Source organism: Alligator mississippiensis, chromosome 5 (assembly GCF_030867095.1).
Source record: "Alligator mississippiensis isolate rAllMis1 chromosome 5, rAllMis1, whole genome shotgun sequence".
Classification (NCBI taxonomy): Eukaryota; Metazoa; Chordata; order Crocodylia; family Alligatoridae; genus Alligator; species Alligator mississippiensis.
This window is the reverse complement of record NC_081828.1, coordinates 142,650,978-142,673,315: the sequence shown is the minus strand read 5'-3', so window position 1 is coordinate 142,673,315 and position 22,338 is coordinate 142,650,978. Positions and strand designations below refer to the sequence as shown.

Below are 22,338 nucleotides of genomic sequence, written 5' to 3'. Positions count from 1 at the left end.
CTAGTAGCTCCCTGACAGCTGGGAGCAAACCCCACACACAAGGCTGCCTGGCTCTAGAGAGGAACTATTCCCCCTCCTCCCTCACCACCGCAGGGCACAGAGGAGGGCTCTCTTCAGTGCTGGGAGGCAGTGGCGATGCGTAGAGGGTGCGCTCTGGTTGGCAGGACTGATCAGGGTGGGGGGGGCACATGCTTAGTCCCCACCCGACTAAGGCAGCACCAGTCACCCATGCTGGGAGGACTCTTCCCGCTCCTCCTCCTCCCCCCCTGCCACCATGGGGTGGGGAGGGGGGCACTGCAAGGCTGATCAGCCCCAGAGAACTCTTTCCCCTGCTTCTCCCCCACCACCAAGGGGTGGAAAGGGGGAGCTCCATTCAATGCTGCCTGGCCCCAGATGGGGACTCTTCCCCAAACCCCCTACCTGTGGGGCAGGGAGAGGGGCTCTTCCCCCTCTCCCTTCTCACCCTGTCCCCACTCCAACTGCTGAGGAGGACACTTCCCCTCACAGGGTGGGGGGTGGGACTCTTTCCCCTCCTCCTCCCACCACCCTGCTGCCCAATGTCCCCCTCTGGGGCTGAGGCTAGGGCCAGGCAACCTCCACAAAGCCCCCCCTTCCCACCCCTCAGCAGTAGGGGTGAGGGCGGGGGAGGAGGAGAGGAAGGGGGAAATAGTCCCAGCACTAAACAGAGCGCCCCCCCCACCATGGGGGAGCAGGGGGGAAGTGTCCCCCTCCTGTGCTGGGACCATGCAGCCTTCACAGAGCCTCCCCTCCCCACCCCTCGGCTGCAGGTGTGGAGGCAGGGGAGGAAGAAGAGGGGGAAAGAGTACCCCCCAGCATGGAACACAGCCCCCTTCCCCACCGCATGGAGGGGCAGGGGTTGGGGAAGAGTTCCCATCTGGGGCCAGGCAGTACTGCATGGAGCACCCCCTCCCCACCCCTCAGTGCTGGGGGAGAAGCAGGGGGAAGACAGGAGGAGGGACTGGCTGGCCCAGCTCCAGCCCTGGAGGGGGACTCTTCCCCCTACTTCTCCCCACCACCTCCAGTGGGGTAAGGGAAGGCTCCATGTGGCGCTGCCCAGCCAGGGCACATGGAGTGGCTGTAACAGCTGCAGCCACAGCCAGTGAAGAGTGGGGGGAAGAGTCCCACTCCAGGGCTGGGCAGCCTTGCATACAGCGGCCCTTCCCACCCCCAGCCCTGGTGCAGGGGGAGGAGTATTCCCCCTCCAGCACACCAGAGTCCCCATTGCCCACCCTGGGGGGAGGAGGAGGAGGAGGAGGGGGAAGGAGTCCCTCCAGCACAAAACAGACATTTCCTGCCCCACAGGACAACTGTCCAGCATGGCACTGTGGCAGAAAGCCACCTCTGTTTCTCCCCAAAAACTCCGCTCTGTGATAATTTGGTTAGTATGGGCCCTGAAGAAGGCACGCACCTTACCCTCTCTCTTTAGGTAACCTGAGCTGGATACATTCCTGAGGGAGGGGGGGAAAACCTGCTCCCTCTGCCTGCGACTGGCATCACATACCTGGGTGAGGAGCTTTGGCTCCCTGGTGGGCTGGAGACTGCCAGTCTGCCCAGCAATCAGTGATGCATTTCAAATTGATTGGCTGACAGCCAACAGGTGCTGGCCTCCACTGGACCAGGTAAATGAGGTCATAAGGGGTATATAAGTTAAGGACCGCCCATGAGGAAGAGCAGCAGCCATGAGGAAAACTCAGAGAGAGAGAGAGAAGAGCTGGACCTTCTCAAACTTGCTCTCTCAAAACTCATGATCAAGGAACTGCCTGCCTCCAGAGGGAATCTCCACCTGCCTCTGGCCTTGTGAGTAAGCTACCTGAGCTCTAACTAGATATATAGGTTAAAGTAACTCAGATGCACGATCAAAAGCTACTCCAGCCACCCTATTTGCTCTATGGGATTTCTTTGATACTACTCAGCTCTGTACCCTATTCCAACACTACTCCTGGTAACCAATAAAGTTCTCCTTTGTACCTAGCGTGGGAGACTTATTGGAATTGGGCCTAGATTATGCCTTGGGGTCCCCTTGGTTCAGCTAAGGGAGACCACTACTTGTGCTTCCAACTGAGGGAAGCATCCCAAGTTCTTGAAGTGAGTCAAGTACCCTCAAGGGCTACTAGGCCTGTGTTTCCCAGGGGACACAGTGCTAGAATCAAGCCCGTCCCTGTGTAGCGGCAGCTCTACCCCCAGGTTAGCAGGTGTGCTCCAGAAAGGGGGTCAGTAAGATGCGAGGCACCCCCAGGTTGGCATTTTGGAGCCTGGAAGGTGGTCGGATGCAGTGAGGTGGGTGGCTCAGCGCAGGAGCACCCCTTACTGGCCCGCCACAGGCACCATTAAGGTGAAGGGGGCAGGGAGAAGGGTTAATTTCTCCATCTATCCCTTTTGGTCCTTTCTGCCCTTCAGCTGGGGTCTGCCAGCCCCAGCAACCACCACCGCAGCCCCCACCCCTCTGCTCCCCGGCTGACAGGCAGACCCCAGCTGTGGTGAGAGAGGAGCGGAAGGAGGGAAGAATGAATCCCCTCTCTGCCCACTTTGCCTTGACGGGGCCATGCTGCCCCGTGTCTCACCATGTCCTGTCCCTACTCTAGCTAGAGAGCAGAGGGGATGGGCCAGCCCAGCTCTGGAGCAGAGCAGAGCTCCTGCCCAGAGAGCACACTGAGATGCTGGGAGAGTCTGGTTCATCTTAAACCAGCAAGGGGTCTGGGACAGACATTGCATAAACCGGTTTCAGCCAAATCAGTTAAGTCTGATACCACATTCAACCAGGTTTATCTCAAACCAGTTTCAGCCATTTTCAGACTGGTTTATGTGCACTGAATGTCTGTTCTGTTACAGGTTTAAACCAGTTTCTGATTACTTAAACTGGTTTGTGTGCAATGTCTGTCCCTAGCTGACAGCAGCAGCTGAAATAGGCAAACAAAAATACCCCTTTCACAGTATTCAATCTCTCTTTGGTTAGCTCAGGTAGTACTTCAGTTGCGCTACGTTGTATTTGGAGAAACACTGCATACAACAGAAAGCAAATAGGCACTGGTAAGCTAAGAGAAAGATCTCTAGATAGAACACATTACCAGATGAAAGAGACCAGATGTATATTTCTCAAATATTAAAATTCTAACAGGTCAAAAAAGAAAAGCCTCAATAAAGTTCACAGCTCCAGAACTTATCACATCCCTAAAAATATTATCAAGCGTAGGCCAAGAATCCAAAGCATCTTAAAAAATGGTTCACAATTGACATTCTCTTCATGGACATCTAAAACACAAGCAAGAACAACCCACATGTCAGATGTTAGTCACATTGCTTAAGGCACTGCTGGAAGTACTCTGACACAGAAAGATTATTTTTCCTCAGCAACACTAAATCAAAAACTCCACTATCTTCTCAAATGGCTCAGGCAAGAAGAACCAAGCCCAAATAATTAAATGTAAGGGCTGCTTGGCCTTGAGAAGAAAAACTTTACCATAATTCTTTATCTGCATTAAGGCACTATATTTCCTAAAACAGTTATACACCAGTTGAAGTTAAGTAGGCCACTACCGCCAGGCAAACAGACTGAGCATTTTGATAATACTGCCAGAAAACAGTCGGCATGGAGGTTATGGCCTTACATTTGCAAGGGATTCTTCAGCAGTCTCTCCTAATGTTTACCCTCTTTTTCTTTTCAAATTACTGCTGAACAATGAAATTCAGTGGTATACTGAATGTTTCACATAGAACTTCAATCTTCTTTGCTGATAGTCTTCATGACTTAAGCCTAAGTCAGATGCAGCCAGCCAGATTCAAGCAATATGCTACGTATTTACATCACACGGGAGGATAAAAAACAGAGTGCTTTTGTTGCTTGGGTCTTTCTTTTTGTAAATAAAATTCTATAACATAACCAGCTGAGTCAGCTGATTTCCTCAAGGGTAGCAACGTAATAGCTTGTTCTATTTTAAGCTATAGGTCGATTCACATTTTGTTTAGTTGGTACATCTAATGGATTATGCTCCACGTCAGCCAAAAAACTCTCTTCTTTCCCCTTGGGGCTACGGCCCCAGACTGGGAAGACAATTTACCATGAAAAGCACAGAATTTCTCCACAAAACTACTTCCTGCTCCTCCCTAACCCACTCAAAAAATAAAAATCCTACAGCAAATTGAGTTTTCTATAAATTGAAAAAGGGAGGAGGATCCAGAACTCTGTTTAGTGTTCCAGGCACTTCACTGTATTCAATCCATTTTAGGTGGAAGCTACTCACGGTTGTTGAGAAATAGGAAGAGTTCTGTAAACTCCAGTTCATGCCAAATCATGCAATGTGCCCAAGTTTTATGATGTTATAAAATCTGAAATATATTTTTCTGATGCCCCAGCTTCTGGAGTCACGTATTTATGTGAGAATCTCAGCTTCCATGAAAAGAAAGAGAAAAGGTAGAGAAGGAGAGGGAACGGAGGGAAAGAAAAGAAGCATCTTGGTCACAGTAAATACTAAAAGTGAGACTGCAATGCATCTTCAGAATCAGAAGTTATAAAAGTTAGGGGGGCAGGAAATTGGTTTTTTGTTTGGTTTTTAAGTGCACGTGATTTTTGGCTAACATCATGAGTTTGAGGCCTGTCTTGTGATGTTCCAATGCTGGGGACTGCCAATATTATCAAAATATCCTATATATGAATAAAAGACAATGACAATACTTGAAAAATTAAAAGCAGCAATAAGTGTTACAAAATACAACAAAGCAGCTGCTCTCACTGCAAACCACCACCAATGTGGAAATTAAAGAGGTGACTGCTCCTCAGACCTGGTAATGGGCCCTGTTTTCAGGTTCTGAAAATAGAAGTGAATGAATAGAAATGAATTCAGGAAAGAATGCCCACCTGATTGTTGGATTTCATGATGGGATGAAAGGTCACATGCTTTAGTGATCATACACAGACCTTCTCTTTTGACATCACACCTGGTATCAGACGGAGCTGCATAATAGGCTCCTGTCCTCTTCACTGTGCATCTGACATTTGTCCCCCCATAATGCCTATGACAGCACACCCACATCAAAGCTTTAAACTACAGTAATATATAAAAATGGCAAGCTCTTCACTTTCAGTAAATCATGTTCAAGGCAGCAACTAGCAACTTACAGTATGCTGACACTACTGGCTTTGGGGTTAAAAAAAAATCAGGTCAAGCTGCAACAAGCAAACAGTTATTGCCCTAGATGAGGCAAAAGTCACCTGGGGCCTACAAATGAGTTATGGAAAGACTGATGTGCCATGGGGACCACCATGGCAGAGAAGGAAAAATACAGAAGGAAACCTCTGACTTTCACTACTTGGAAAGCAAGGTAACTGCCGATCAATCACTTAATGCAGAGATAAAGAGGAGGACTGCAAAGTGCTTCTGGAAGCTTTGTTACCTCAAGGTCTCATGCAGAAAAGAGGGCTTTCAGAGCCAAAGATCTCAGTGTATAAAGCATGGTGCTCCCCAGCCTCCCCGATTTTGGCAAAACTTGGGCCACACTAAAAAGCCACATCAGCTATGCTTGAACCTAACTTGAGGATCTGCTGGTGGCATGGGTCATTCAACAATAAGGTACCACATAAAGCAAAGTGATCATACATGGAAACTAGGAACAATATACAAGTGCCTAGTAAAGCCAACGTACTGCATAAACAGCTGTTCCTCAGGGACCTGAGTTAAGGCATGCAGCCTATAGTCAGGACGACTGCATAAAAGTTAACCAGAAGAGAACCAAATGCTTGACAAATAACATACCAGATCACAGTGCTTGGCATATGCTGGCTCAAACATTCAGAGCAGGCAATGAGCAGAAGCCTTTTAGAGGCAGCTGCTGAAATACAAGCATTGACATAGGCAGCATCTCTATCATCACTTGTGATGGGAACCTAGATGAGCTTAGGTGGACAAAAACATGCTTTCATGTATTCTCTTTACCCGTGCATTTTATGAATGATAAATGTGCATGACAAAGGGACCAGCATTTCTACCTACCCAATAGGACTTTTTAAAAATACATATCAAAATAAACAGGGGGAACAAGGAGAATGAATGTCATGTAAAGTCTATCATGTGAAAATGGGCAAGAGGAATCAGATACCTTAGCCATGTTGTGGGTCCACACCTTATCAACTCTGTTGGGCATAATCAGGTGGGACTTGGGGCACTGACAAGCCACTGAGGTTTAAACTGCAATCTAGAATTTCAACACTCTGTAGGTCAAGCTATTTATGCCCAGCATGTATCATCAATTATCCTCCAGCAAACCTGTTTCCAAGCTACAGCTGCTTAGAATTCACTTTTGTTGAGTTAGCTGTCAAAGAAGATGCTGTAATAAAAAAAATAAAGAGGCTATGCTGGTTAAAAAAAATGAACAGGAGAGGAAAATAATGCAATTATTTTTCCTTAAAAGTTTAACATCTGAGGCATTTTCTCAACTGAAATAAAAAAGACTATATCACACTGACAGTGAAAAAAGTAAGGAAAGAAAGAATCATAAAGAGGCTTTATGGACAAAATTGGCAGGAGCTCACACTCAAATGCCAGGAGATATAACTGACAGTTATTTTTGCCAACTTTATCTCTTGCTGAACATGTCAAAAGCCCAATGAAACAATTTACAGTTTATTTAGGAGCAATAAAATTATTCCCACAATAGTGCTCTTTAAAAACCTTGTCTCCCCCCTACCTTTTCTTTTTTTTTCTTTTGTATGCATAAGCTAAGAGAAATGTAGCTTACTTATTTGAAAGAATAAGTTATACAACTTCCAAAGGCAGAAAATTTAGATCATATGCTTATCTGCTGTCCATTGACCTCAATGCTGGATGAAATATGAATTATGTTTCATAGATTTCATAGACATTAGGGCTGGAAGGGACCTCGGAAGTTGGAGTCCAGCCCCTTTCTTCCAATCCTTCTTAAATGCAGTGAACAACGTTCAGGTAAAATTGCACATTAACAGTAACAGCCATTTTTAATTCATTATGCTAAATTCAGGGTGGTATGACAGGGTTGAGAGTAACACTTCACTGATGGGCAAGTCTCAGATCATTACATATTTCATTAAAGGAAAAAAAAAAATACAGTAAAAGCTTTGTTATCCAGCATGAGTGGGGTAAGTGGGGTGATGGTTATATAAAAATTCCACTTACCTGAGGGCAGGGGGGCTTTGGCCTGATGCTGCACACGGAGCGAGGGCATGCGGAGCGACAGCAGTGCGGGGGGGTGGGTGGCAGTGAGCTTTCTCCGCCACATGCGAGCTTTCCCCCCTGCCCCCCCGGCATCTAGCTTCTGCAAAGGGAACTTGTCCATGGTGGAGCACATGACAGATGCAAGTGACCAAAACCTCCATCACAAAAAGACTTACTGAAGTCAGCAGTGCTGTCCCAGAATTTAATGGTGTTGCTACAACAGACTTTGAACAGCACACTGTTTCAGTGCATCCCTCTGTGATGTCAAAATGGAACCCCATGCAGAGATCAAAGATATTCCACTACCAAACTCCTCAAGTGAATCTCCCAGGGGCACAATTACCCTGCTGGTGCAAGATGCAATGTAATACAGTAAGCTTTGCCCACAATCTCTTCTAACTATTCAGACAGAGAAAAAGTATCTTAAAACTCTTCTCTGTTCTGAAAGGTAGTGGGCTCAGAGGAGATGAAGTGTGCTTCTCTGCAGTGCTCCCTGATGAGATACCCAAGCACTGCAGAACTGATTTAAAGTTGTCCATTGCAATTAATTTACAACCCCCCACCCCTTACAAAGCTATCTATCTCCTTCACTGAAACCCAAATATTAACATCACAATGGAATTATATTACCAGGCATTGTACCATTCACCCTCAGACTCCGCTGTGTGAACTAGCAGGTATACTGCAGACCTCGCTGCTAAATTCCTCAAAGAGAGATAATATGTTGATCATCAGCATGACTGCTTTATAGCAATGTCTATCAGCACACAATATGTACATTAATACCTTGATAAATGTTCTGCTGCGTCCTGCCAGTTCAGAAACAAAGCCGTGTTAGGCAGTTTTTATCATCTGCATCCTTGATACAGACAACTAAAGAATTGTCATAATGTGCTATGTCAGTATGAAGTAAGGAGTCATTATTCCAAGAAGTGTTAAAATATATGCAACCACAACTCCAACCATGTATCATTAGATACCTTCTTAATGGACTCGTTATAATTCTTCCATTGGGGATCAAAACAGCTCCAGACTGAGTAGAACCACATGTGGTTGTATGTTTATCTCCAGTATGTCGCAGATTCAATAAAAACACACAGTAAGTGCCGTATAAAACCTATTTACATATTATAAAATGGACTATGCTGACAAATGCATCTTATTTGTTTAACATGACTTAGAGTCATTTAAAATAATGCAAATTTCAGAAAGCTGAAAAACAGTTGGAATGAGTAAAGCATCCATTAAACAACCAGACAAGAATGAAAACACACTTGAAAAATAGAGCTGTTGTAAGCCAAATTAAAAAGAGAATCACATGTACAGGTCAATTGCGTTTACCTCACTATTCGACTGTAATGCTTGCCCATCTTGCATTGCAGTTGGTACTATGGCCCACGTTAAACTGGCACTAGCAGACGATAAGGAGCTGAGGGCACCATTTTTCAGTTCATCAGTAGAATGAGACTTTGGCCCATGCCATCCCAGAATATTTTCTGTAAATAGAAAGCTGGAGTTAAATCTCAAGACTCAGGTTCTAGATCAGTTCATCTCTCTCATTTTTCTAATACAATGAACAGATACCTGTATATACAGTTCTCTGCTCCAATATTTTTACCACAGAAACAGAAAGGTGTCTGCCTCTCAGATAAATCATTGCAAAATATTTTCTCTGAAATCCACAGCTAATATTCTGGATTTACCAAGACTGAAACAGCTATTTTCTATATTCAACCATGTATTATGGAGAGCAAATTGTCCTATTTAATACATCTATCCTCTCCTAAAAAGCGCAAAATCTCAATTCCAATTTAAAAAAAAATCTTTTAAAGTAAATATTTGTGAAACTGACATTCTAAATGTCCTTCACATACAGTAAATAGGAATCTGCTTTACAAAAAAGGTAGCACTTATTTTTTAGTTACTGAATCTGGCCTTTATCAGAGAGGACTTCAGATAGTATTCCACAGCTTTTTTCCCCATTCTTTGTACATATATCTTTACTATATTACCCTGTTATTACAGATCTTTTTCATTGGTCAGGAAATCATTGTAGCACCTCTTTTTTAAGACAGTTGTTTAAATTTAGTATGCATTAGAAAGATACAAATTAAAAGACAAACATAACCCAAGCCCCTAAACCATATCAACCTGGAACTCTTGGGATAACTGTGTTCTGGCTCAAGCGAATATTATAGGGATAAGAGTTTCCTGGCCAGAGTGGAAAAATAACAAGAGGACATCTCTGCTGCAACTTACCCTCCCCTGGCATGGTGAGGTGTATTGTTTTCACCACCGCTCAGGACAAAAACTAACTGTCTTATATTGCAATAACATCCTTATATTGAGGCAAAGGTTTAGGCTGGCTCCTCTCACTGTGCACACGGTTACATACTGGAGCAGACTACTTAAGGCTCTAGGATCCCCATCCTTTTAAGTTGTTAATAGCAGTTTAGACAAAGACTTTAAGGAAATGGTTCAGGCAAAGATCTAGGTCTTGTGCACAGAGTTAAATTAGATGACTTCATGAGGTTCCTTCCTGCCTCCTTCTTCCATGATTCTATACTGCTTCGATACTGTTAAAGATTGCCTCCAAATTATCGCCATCATAAATTCAAAGGCTTACTTTTTTTCTCTTCACTACACAAAATAGTTGAGTTTGCTGGATGGATTTATGACCCAGATACCTTGTTCTGAGTGGACCCAAAACCCTCAGACTGATCACGACTTTTCCATTCGATAATAGACAAATGTTATTGATACCAAGTGACAGCAGATAACAATGATGCAAACAATTCTGTATCTACCAGTCCTAGAGCTGCAGAGTCAAGGTACAGCTGGCCAGTACATGAGCTTCACTCTGAGGTTCTCTCTTGAATGTCAGATGTCAGCAGCCTGGAGGTTGGAGGCCAAGTTCCCTCCTCCCCTCCCCCACAGTGGAGCGGATTATGACGGGCTAGTAGTATGCCCTCTGTCCACGATGGCCTCGGGTTCCCCTCTCAGGGACCCTTTGCTGCTCTTAAATCCCTTCTTTTTGTATTCTTTTCCCCTCTGTGATGACTCTTCTCTGGCCATCGCTGATTGGTCTCTCTGTGGTCATCATACTATCCATGTTTTATCCTATCAGCATATTCCTTTATTTCACAAACCCATCACATGCACACATCCTAATTTGGGCTTTACCAGTGTCCTTCTAATTTTGTCTATTTACCCAAAACTGGAAATCCCAAGGGCTTTGCACTTGGGCACTGTGACCCGGTGCCACCTTATCTCATGTTATGGAACAGTGTGGAACTTGTCTTCAAATTCCCAGCTTTTGTGTCTGTTCGCTGCTCGCCTGCATCAGATACAGCAGGCCTTGAGGAAACTGATTTCTAAAAAGCCTGTTTTGTGACACAATTAACCCTTGCTGTTGCCCTGGACCATTACTCTAATGCATATCTACTTTAAGACAGTTCCCAAAACCAAACCTCTAAATACCATTTTCTAGCCATCAGTGTTAATATAATGGTTCATATGGACCCAATTATACAATATACTCAAAACAAGGGGCTCTTTTCTATTGCTTTGGGAGGTAGAAGAGTTCAGTTTTCTAAAAGGTTGTCAAAGAACAGTATCATTTGACTGTAAAAGCAAACACGATAGCAGCTTTCATATATAACCAAGTATGCACCCATACTTAATTACCAGGAGCACAGTGTACAGTAAAATTTGATACAAATTATGAAAAAGTGGTTTCTCCTTCACTTACTCGAGAAACAAGGCCAGGAACGTTTCATGCTTTCCCTGCAACAATTAATGACATCACAAAGACTCGCAGATCTCCTTGCTCACCATGAGCTTCTGAGGTCACCAGCTGTACAAGGAAACCCAGGAGGCCTCAATAGTTATATTAAGTATGAACTAATTTTGAAAGATCTGTAAGCTTAAGTATAGAAAACTTATTTTTTATTCTAACTATACAATATCACAACTAGCAAGTAGTATAGGGAATAAACCAGGAGAAAATAAGTTTAAATCATAATTAAAGTTATGTACGAAATTTCTATAACAAAAATATTGAAATAAATTCCCATAACTGGAATGCTGATAAGAAATACCACCTTGTTCAGAAAAAGACAGGCAAAAGAAAGGATATATACACTTGCTCTGACATCCAAAATGTGGTAGGAGGCAGCTCTACTGAAAGCCTCTAAGTAAAGATAAAATAAAAGAAGAGATCTAATGCTGGGGATTCACTGCAGACCATAAGAACCAAGAAGATCAAGTAAATGGGGCTTTCTTTGTTTTTGATAAACAGAATCAGCCAAAACACAGAACTTTGTGGCAATATGGAACATGAACTAACTAGATATGCATGAATATACTAATATGGCAGAACTCTGCTGAAGTTTCTAGAATGCTATAGTGACTTAAATAAAAGAGATAGAGAAATCTACTAACAGGGAGGGTGTGTCTTCTAGCATCTGAGCAACAAAGAGGAACAGGGGAAAATGTTAAATGGTGGAAAGCAAGGTAGGTGACAGTGGGCATGTCTACATGTTCATTAATGCGCCGTAGTTACTGCACATTAAAATTTAGCACTTCTATAACCAAGTACTAAATCAATGTGCAGTAACCAGTGCTACTGGGCAGTAGTGCCAGCACACATCATCTTTTTAGTGATGCTACCATATGGTAGCTAATACTACTGCGCAGTAGCATATTAGCACTGTTTTTGATACAACACACTACTGTGCATTTAAAGTCTCATATAGACACACCCAGTGACCATGACATGGGTTCATAATTCTTAGGGAGGGAAGGAAAGAGAACAACAAAAATAAGGACAATGGACTTCAATAAACATAAAATTGGCTGGATATATCCCATTGAGAGCAAGTACAAGACAGAAAGCAGTGCATGGGGATTGACAGTTATTTAACTAAACAAAAATATTTAGGTCATAAGCAATCTATCCCAATGGAAAAGGGAATAAAGAAGCAATAAGAGACTAATTTGGCTAAACCATGTCAGTGACCTCAAGGCATTGTTATACAAGTAGAAACTAGGTAAAAAAAAAAAAAAATCACTAACCACGGGCATAAAAGGTACAGCAAGAGCAAGAAAAAGCAAAAACTAACGGCAAAAGCAGAGACTAAAATACAACTAGCAAGAGACATTAGAAAGCATGTTGTGCATTAATTGAAAAAAAGGTTGAAGTGTTATTAAACCTTTTTTTTTTGCATCAGTCATCTCTAAATGGCTATGATGAGATAAAAAAAATATTATCAGTCATAAGGAGGCAAGAACTCTAGCCGGAAGAACTTCATCCTAGAGTACTTCAGGAACTGGTTGAAGCCATCTCAAACAATCAAACCATTATCTTTAGAGACCTCAAGGAAGATTAAGAAGTTACAGAAGAATGAAAAAGGACAAACAGTCTATAACAGGAGAATGATTAAGGAACTCAGGAAACTATAACCTAACTTCAATTCCCAGGAAGAAATTAATATAATTGGTTCGTAAACACAAAGCAACCAAATTGCTAAGTAACAGCCAACACTGATTTATCAAGGTGAAGTCATGTTAAACAAACCAAGGACTGTGGACAGAGCTGAAACCACAGCTGTAATATAAAAGCTTTTGAGACACTGTCTCCCACATAACAGCACCTTAAGCAAATAAGCAAAAATATGGAGAATACTATAGGAGACTACTATAACATAAGCACACAGCTAGTTGGGAAACTGTATTCAAAGAAGTAATTATTAATGGCTAATATATCCTGGAATTTTGCTTAAAGGGGTCTCTGCCAAGTCCAATATTACTCCATATTTTTATTAAGGACTTAAACAAGGGAAAGGAGAGAATACATTTATTAAAATCTGAAAATGATTGTGAATTGGGAGGATGCAATTGAGATTCAAAGTTATTTAGATATCTTAAAGAAAAGGCCTGAAATAAGTAAGACAAAATTCAACAAAAAGTAGTATAAAATAACCAAATATAAAATACAAAATTGGAGAAAGACCACAGTGGCAGTAGTTCTGCAGAAAATAATTTAGGGGATATAACTAGATTGACGTGAATGTCAGTCAACAATGGAATACTGTGGCAAAAAAAGTGAGATGCATGAATAGGAGTATCGCCTGTAAGAAACGTGAAACAATTCATCCACTCATGGTCTCAGCTGCCGTACTTGGTCAAGAAAGAGGCATACCAGTTAGAGAGAGGCCAGAGGACAGAATCAACAATATTCAGAGGTCTAGAAAACATGACCCGCAATGGAAAAAAAAATAAATAAATAAAAATAAAAATGAAAGAACTGGGTTTCTTTAGTTTAGAGAAGAATGAGGGTAGAGATCTAAAATAGTTTAAAAATCTTCCTCTTTGCAGTAAACTTATCCATGCCACCAGCGATAGGGCAAGCAGTGATGGAATTAAACTGCAAAAAAGGAGATTTAAATCAGATTAAGGTTAGATTAGTAAAAACTTTCTAACTAAGCACTGTGGCTCATTTCTAAGGGATGTCATGGGATCTCCATCACTAGATGTCTTAAAGAGCAGATTAGGCTAATATCTTGATGTACTTCCCAGCCCTCTAGGATTCCCATTAGCTGAAGGGCTCATTAATACTCTGTTTTGTTATTTCTATACTGCTGGACTTGGAGAGGGGGGGAAAGGAAGAAAAAGTGGGGAAGGGAGGGGAGGAGAGATGTAAACATTTTAAGTGAGTAGAGTCTTGTCTGAACCTAAAATGAGATTTGCAGGGATGTGAAGGATTCAGATTTAGATTCTGTTGGAGATCCTACTTAAGTTTTTGATCCTCATTCTATATTTTTTCACTGCTCACTTGTAAAGGCAAAGCAATTTGTCTCTAGAAACAAAATGAGCTCTAGCAGAACTGATGTGTTCTGGTGAATGTCCTGGAAGATCCAAAGAGCTCTGCAAGAGATGAGGGGAACTTATCTTCAGCATTAAAGGGTAACACTGAAAGAGAAATTAACTAAAAAATGTGTCATGTTATTTTGAAGAAATTATTGCAAAAGTAGAAGCAAGTCTTCCTTTATAAAGAAGATCCCATATAGTTATTTCTGGTAAGTGGTACAGATCTAAAACAGCAAGAATGCTATGAACCAGGGCAACTTGACCAAGCTGGAGTAAAACTGACAATCTGTTTAAAACACAAAGTTTAATAAAATTTGTACAGCCTCAAAAGATTTCATGTATGTAAGATTCATCCATATCTCCTGTTCTTTATTAGCTGACAATTCTGCAAACGTACACTCAAAGTTGCCCTTGCAAAATGAACAAATCAATGTTGTATTATTATTGGCCTCCTTGTTCTATTATAGAACAATAAAGACGGAATTGTCCAACCTTTTCAAAAATGGGACAAAAAAAGTATATCAGTTAGTTATTCCCTTGGACCATCTATCCTCTCATGTCCCTTAAATGCATGCATGCATGCATGCTGCAGTCCTGTTATTAATATGAAAAGATTTAGGAGGTTTCGAGGTGGGGGGGGGTGGCGGCATTCAATTTAAAAACCGTTTGTTGGGGGGGGGGTGTTAATCAAATTAACATTAGAGAAAATGCAATTTCAAGGACACCTCACCTGTAGTTTAAATTCAGAAAGGCAGAACAAAAGTTGGCTACACAAATACATACATAACATTATATTACAGGTATTTTATTTCCTATCTATATAACAAATAATTAATAGGTATTACTTTAATTCCCTTTTTTTCTTTTGACACGGACATCTGTTATGGAAGCCAGAGCTTACCATCTGTTCCTCACTCTTTTTCATAGGTCTTAAACTCTGTAACAGAATTAGAAGCTATGTGAAATATGTAAGAATGCATTTCTGTTTGTCCCAAGGGCAACCACCATCACCGCCATTGAGGAAAAACAACACTTGTCAGCTTAATCAATATTTTAAGTTGCTGGTAAGGCCTACACAACCAGCAATACTAAGATGCCTTCAGCCAAGGTCCTGAGGGCAAAGCACACCTGTTTTCTAAACATCACTTCAGACCAGAAAAATAATTCTGTTGTACTCCATCTGCTTGCAATCTGACCATTTTACAAAGCAATGGGAAATACAACAGCCCACAAAAACAAAAATGAAATTTTTGGCCTACCCCTTCAAATAAGGCTGCAGTCATTACTCATAATACCTTAGAAAGCTAAATGAAATAGTTTGTAAGTGAGAGTGATATACTACAGACAGTTTTCAGAAATTTTATATTCAGTTCAGACATTCACCTGTGACATGTCAGAGCCCCAATTTCATTTTTTTAAATCTCCCAAATCCTGTTTTGGAGTGAAAAGATGCCCCTATCTGTATCTCTCCTTGAAAACTGAAGCTGGTCTTCCTCATCAGGAGCTAAGCTTGGCGGCGTTCAACCTATGACTCACGGGCTGGATCCAGCCCCCCAAAGTAACTGGATCTGATCTGCAGCATGGGAGATTAGAAGCAAGCAGCTAGGCTAGGTACATCCTCTTCCCTGTCTATGTCGCCGATTCCCTCCACAGCCCTCCCTGCTCTTTCCCTCTCCTCTCCTTGCCTTCCCCAGACAGAAAAAGGCACTTCCGTTCCCCCTTCCTCTACCAGAGTGGAGTAGTGGCCAATGGTGCAGCCAGGTCACAAGAATCCAGCCTGCTGCTCTACAAGGTTTAGCGCCACTGATCCGGTACCTCATTCTGCTCCCCAGAAGAAACCAAAGTCTTCTGAGAGCTAATAAGCAGCAGTTCTTTTAGTGAGGCTAAAAGTTCAGTTCTACCCTGTTTCAGTAGGCTTACAGAAGGATAACTTCCCAATTGTTAATGTTCTTTTGCTGTGTTTCAGAAACTTTACAGAAAGTCTAGAAAATGCATTACTGTAAGGGACAAGTTCCCCAAATTGTTCCCTGTTTTGAGTTGTTTGCAGTGGAGTTCAGACCCAGAGGTTTCTGGAAAGGCTGAACTCTTGAAACCTTAAATGAAGTGATGACCTACTTTTCATTACTGAGTATGCTCAGCAGCACCCACATTCTGGCAGGAAAGAATGAGAGGTGAAACGAGTACATCTGAGTGAGACTGACAGGTAGAGTGTCGTGTGCAATGGTGAGGTGCAGTGTGCAATACAGCAATAACGTGTGCACAGGCATGCAATTGGTTTGTCAGTGACTGACAGGAATGATGTGACGTTGAGTGTATAAAAGAGTACTGATCAGACAGATTAGCATTCTCTGGAAGTTTGACTAGTGTGCAGTGTTGTCATGGGGTGTGCCACCATCATTGCATCAGTGTGTGTGGCAGGGATCATCAGTCGGTTGCACCCAGGACCGTGAGCGTGCTTGGCGAGGGTGGTTGCATGACTGGCGCGTCTGAGGCTGGAGGGCCTGGGAGGCCAACAGCCTGTGACGACCCAGTGTGAGTGACAACTCGCTGAGATTGAGAGAGGGAGTGAGGGCCAGGGAGGCCAAGATCTCCTTCCTGTGTGTGCCTGGTAAGCACCTGGGCTATCGCTGCTGCAAAGGGGGAGGGGGGGGAAAGCATGTAAATGCTCTCTGTTGCCTCTTGTTTCTTGCTGTATTTTGTTGGTTCATTGGAGGTGTATTTTGATCTTGCATTTGTTGTATTGGCTGGAGTATACTGTATTTGGTTAATAGCTTCTTGTTGTTGATGCTGCTGGTATTAATATACCATATTGTTCAAACTTTAATTGGAGTTAGTGTTTATTTATCAGACCATTCACCAGCACTGGCCAGACTCATTAGCCTGGACGAGATTAATTACCCGCCCCTTCCAACAGAGGGAAGTTCGGAGGACTAACAACCATCACTTGCATTCATCTGCATATTGTAATTCCCTCATTCAACATTACTTTGTGGTAAAAGTTATGAACATTGTGTTACATTAATTTTCCTTTAAGCAACCATACATTTAATCATTATCAGCACTAAAATTGTACTTGGCATGTGTTACATCAGTGTGAAGTAACCAAACGACACAGGTAGGGGACAGTGTGGGTTTAACAATGAAAGCCAAAGTCCCTTTAGATGAGACTGTAGGACTTTGTATCGAGAAGACTGGACTGAACTGTTGGGACACTTGCTGAAGCAAAGACAAGCTTTGTAGAGACTGCCAACAGCTAGATTATACTACCAAAGTTTGCTTTGTACTTCATATAGAATTTAAGTGTGCAAGTTTGTGTACTGAGAGCCCCTACAGAGAATATCCAGAATTATGCTTCTACTTACCAGACAGAGGCCCAATGAGAAGCCATCAGGATGCAGCAGTGCCTCTGTACACAAGTGAAACTCAGCACCAGAGACATACTGTGCATTTGTGTTTCTCAGTGTTAATAAAATAAATGATTATCTGGGGATCTACAGGCATATGTGGCAATCATGAGGGGCTGCAAGATGCGGGGGGAGCAGGAGCAGTGGAAACACCAAAACTAACTATAGGAAGGTCAGGTTAAGAGCATTTCTTTAATTTATTCTGTGTGGAGCAGTATAGGAGCCTGATATGCTAGGTAACTAATTGGTCTTAAAAAAAATCCCATTGACACCTAAAACTTATCTTTTACTTTTTTTTTTAAACAAACTTTGGATAATGAAAACATAAGTGTATACTGATATAGTGCAGATGTCTGTGTATGTAGATAAAACAGCATATTTATGAAACTGACAATAATACAATTAGCAACTGACCCTTAGCAGTTCAGATTCAGTGGGCATCTATGATAGACCCAGAGTTAGATCTGGAATCTGCCCTCTGCTCCCACAAGCATACAACAGAATAATATTTTCAAAAATGTATTTGCTGAGGAACAAGGTAATAGAATCCTGCTGCCTTGTAAACTCCACAGAAGTTGAAGTCAGCAGCAACAGCTACAAGAAGTAAACTACTTCTCTCTTTTTCAGGTTAGGGGCGAAGGACTGGTTTTACTTCCCTCTGTAGGGAATGCAGATTATCAGAAATGTGTAAGGAAAGTTGAATTATTTTACAGAAAGAACAGTAAATAAGTATTATTGATTTTTAGATAAGGTCATAAAGTCAAGTACTAATGTATTTAAGGGAAAATATGGCTGACTACATGGAATCTGGTAAGTTAAAAAGGCAATTGATTTTATGCTTAAGAATTGACATCTTTCTGGAAGGCTGAAAGGAATTTAACCGAGTATTTTCACCTCTCCTCAGCTTAGCTACTGAAGCACCTTTTTTTTTTTTTTTTTTTTAAATTAAGACTTCTTTGGCACAAAATATTACACAAAAATCATCAGCCCTTTGCCCATCCTATAAAAATCACATTTTCTTTTTTGTGATGAAAGATGGTCAGTAATGAGACCTGCTGAGAAAAAGTTCTGCACACCTTACCATGCCTCCAAAATTATCCTCAGCCTCAACTGCACCCATCTGCCAAAATGGGTACCACAAAGTGGCACTCTAAACCCAACACAATTCTGTTACATCTATGATAACTAATGCAAAATAGATTATGTATTTTCCATGAAGTGGTTACATTTGATACAAGGAAGGTATTTTTCTCCCAATTGGTGGATTCTTTACTTACAGAAAACATACAGGGCAGGGCACATCTACACGTGCAATTCATGTGACTCAATATACTATGGCTCAATTTGAGCCAGACTAAACCAATCCCATCTACATATACATTTAGGCACTGTAATTTACTGTTACCAGATACCACTTGCATCTGACAGGACTATATGGCAGCACAGTAAATTAGTCTACTGCACCCTAATTGCCACTCACTTGTAAATGGTGATGCTCTACTGCGCAGCAAATTATTCTGCTGCACAGTGAAGTGTCTCATGTAGACATGCCCACAGATAAAGAGGAGAACATAATTTCCTTCCCTCTCTCATTTAGCAAAGTCTATTTAGGAGGAAAACAAAACCAGTACATAAAAACAGTTGGAAGTCATTTTAAACTGTAACATTAAGATCGCTTTTTTGCACTAAAGTCAAGACTTTATGTAGCAGGCTCATTTGGCAACCAGAAGGGAAGTAAGTTTCAGCCCACAAGAGCTTGTGCGACCGACTGACCAACCTAGATAGCTAGTGTGAGCACAATTATGTAAGTAACCTGTACCCTTTGATAGCAAAATAATTTTTACATCCATCTACATGGTATAATAGTAGTAGTATGAGACTTATGCTATAGATATGAGGGAGTGCAGTCCTAAGAAAGGTACGCAATTGGGACTTGCAAAGATCCATGATTTAATTTTGGCTCTTGGTAACAGACTCAACATCAAAGAGTTATATAGAAAAATATAGAATTTAAGAGCAAGACCCTCTCTCTAAAATATTTATGATACCTACCATTGCCAAACTGTTAATCTTTGTGATGACAGGCCAAATTCAACCACTGAAAGTCCAAGTGCAGCAAAAGTCTTGCTTTAAAAGCCTGGAATAACAGTGCAGATGCATGGCATACAGCAAAAAAGAATATTCCCTCCTGGATCAACAACAGGCAACGAGGATGAGAAGACAGCTATGTAGTTTAACCCATACATCCAATTTATTTTTCTAGCTCTTCTTTCTCTCTCTCTCTACAATATGAACTCCATGCAGGGAAGAAAGGCAAATGCACAATGGACATTTGTAAATCCAATTCTCATTCTGTAGGGCTAAGTACAGACATTCAAAAAGCCTGACTTGATTTAATCTTTTCAGGTTAGCCTAACCTGCATAGATTGAACTGACAAGTAAGTAAATAGACATTCACTTTTGACTCTGGAAATGCAGCCACATGCTTGCATTGGCTCAGGCCAGAAGAAAGCAGGCACTAGAACAAACCCTTTCTTCCCTTCCACACTGGCCAGAAGGCTGGAGGGAAGCTGAGCTGGAGGTGGAGAGGACATGGCCAGGCTCCGGCATCTTGAGTATGACTGGGGAGGGATTTAAACCCCCAGCCTGGCCTGCAGGAACACCAGCCAGGGTACCTGAAAGGGAAGCAAAGCAGCCCTTGCCAGGCTTTTGGGGGGTGGAGGGAGAAGGGGAATGTTGCCAGACCCTAGTTCCCAGCCAGATGTCAGCCCAGCATGGCCCCTTAAGGTGAAGGAGGCAAGGAGGGGGTTTATTCCCCCTTCCCTCCCCCTCTCCCACCAGGGGACCACAGCTGCCGTTTGCCTGGCTGGGGTGTAAGCAGTCCTTGTCAGGGTCGCCCCACCCCCACGCTGCCCCAGTGGCAGAGGCAGAGTCATGGTCAGACACCAGCAGGCATGGCCCCCTAAGGCGAAGGGGGTTTTTATTCCCTCACCCTCTCCTCTCCCACCAGCAGACCACAGCTGGGGTCTGCCAGCCCCAGCCACTGCCTCCGTCACTTGTCCCCAGCCAGGCAGACACCAGCCAGAGTTCTCCCGGGGGGGGGGAGAACCGGCCGGTGTCTGGCCACACCCCCACCGCTGGAGCAGCAGGTGGGGGAGGGGACCCTAACAAGGGCAGCAGCCCCTGTCATGATGTCCTGGGGAGTACAAGCCTCCACCTGGTGTGGAGGTTGCGCTGCAGGTGGGAGCAGGGCAGACAGGGTTTGGGGGCCTATGGCCACCCCAAAATTCAACTTAGCTACCCCTCCAAGCCCTGCTGCCACTTGCTATGCACAAGCTGTGGCAGCTCTGCCCACCCCACTCCCACCTGCAGAGCAGTGCCCTCCACAGGGAAGAGGCTTGTGCTTCCCCAGACACCATGATAGGGGCTGCTGCCCCTGTCAGCATTTCCCCTCCCCCCAGTCCAGCCCTGTTCTCTGGAGCAGACAGCACAGCCCAGCCCAGGGGTGCAAAGCATCCTGGGATGTTGGGGGACTGTGATTTAACTTGAACCAGGAAGGGGTCTGGGACAGAAGTTCCATAAACCAGTTTGATCTCAATCAGTTAAGTCTGATACTACATTCAACCAGGTTTATCTTAAACCGGTTTGAGCCATTTTAAAACTGTTTTAATGTCCATTGGACTTCTGTTCTGTTACAAGTTTAAACCAGTTTCTGATCACTTAAATCGGTTTATATGCAACTTGTATCCCTAGCCTAGGTAACTAGGTTGTCTCTCTACTGAACTTTGTTAGTTTTGAGGCAGGAAGCAGTAAAACAGGTTTGTCCAATTTCACCCTTGACTGTTACACAGAGGTAGGTAACCTTTCCTGGCTGTGGACCAGAACACCCCACCCTGCAGGCAGAGGAAAGCAATGCTAGGACCCGCCCATACACACTGCTTATCCCTGCAGCAGCACAGGAAAAGTACCCACAGGCAAAGCCCTGCCTGTCTGCAGACCTGATCCAATGGTTTTGTGGGATATATCCAGTCCACATGCCCTCAGTTGCCAGCTTCTGATGTAGAAGATTGGCAGACTTGCAATAAAGAATTCTTGAGGAAAGTCTTCTTTTAATTTAGGCAAAGAATAATGAGGTGACACCAGACCATGCCAATTCTGCTTTTACTGATGTAGTACTTATACACACACTATCCAAGCAGGCTGTCATCTGAGCTCAAATCAGATTATGAAATGTTTTAAACATCCTTGGAGTGGAGAATGGTTGTTGAGCTAGTAGGAATTTTTTTTGCCTACTGATATCAGGTCTGACAACTTGGATCATCTTGTTAGCTGAAAAATAAACTTCCAGCACTTGGTATAACAAAACCCTCTCAGGACAATCTCTGATTTAGAATTTGCTGAAGGATTACTTAGAAACACTAGAATTAGCTTGATTAGCTAAATTTTATTCTGCTCTGAGGAATCTCAAAACTGCTTACTCAAACGATTCCCCCAAAATGATAATCTTATCAGAGAAACTGAACATGATTCCTTTTTCAGGAGAAACTAGTAAACAAACCTCTCAGCCACTGATTCTTTCAGGTGGCTGTGTTGTATAACAGAGCTCCAGAGGAGGAAATAAAATAATAAAAGAAAGATCTAATTTCACCAGCTTCCTCTTAGCAGGGAACAAACTGTAAATATTTTAGCAGCTTTTTAGTTTGTTTCTCCCGATTTTCTTTCCTAGTTGAAGGGGTTTAAACCATATGTATCCAAGTTCTCACAGTAAGAGAAGATCCCTCAGACCTGTTGTCAGCAGATTGAGTGAAATATTTTTCCCCTTCTACAGAAATCTTTGAAAATATTATCTTCATTCAAAATAA

The 22,338-nt window shown here is 42.7% G+C and overlaps 1 protein-coding gene across 2 annotated transcripts in view; it reads right to left on the bottom strand.

The window, feature by feature from the left end:
• Positions 1 to 22,338, bottom strand: part of OSBPL10 (oxysterol binding protein like 10) — a 268,835-nt gene that overhangs the window by 84,490 nt on the left and 162,007 nt on the right. For both annotated transcript variants that reach the window (XM_019497986.2, XM_014603229.3), the window contains exon 6: positions 8,544 to 8,698. In XM_019497986.2, coding sequence (XP_019353531.1) covers positions 8,544 to 8,698 — 155 coding nt within the window. The remainder of the gene's footprint in view (positions 1 to 8,543; positions 8,699 to 22,338) is intronic.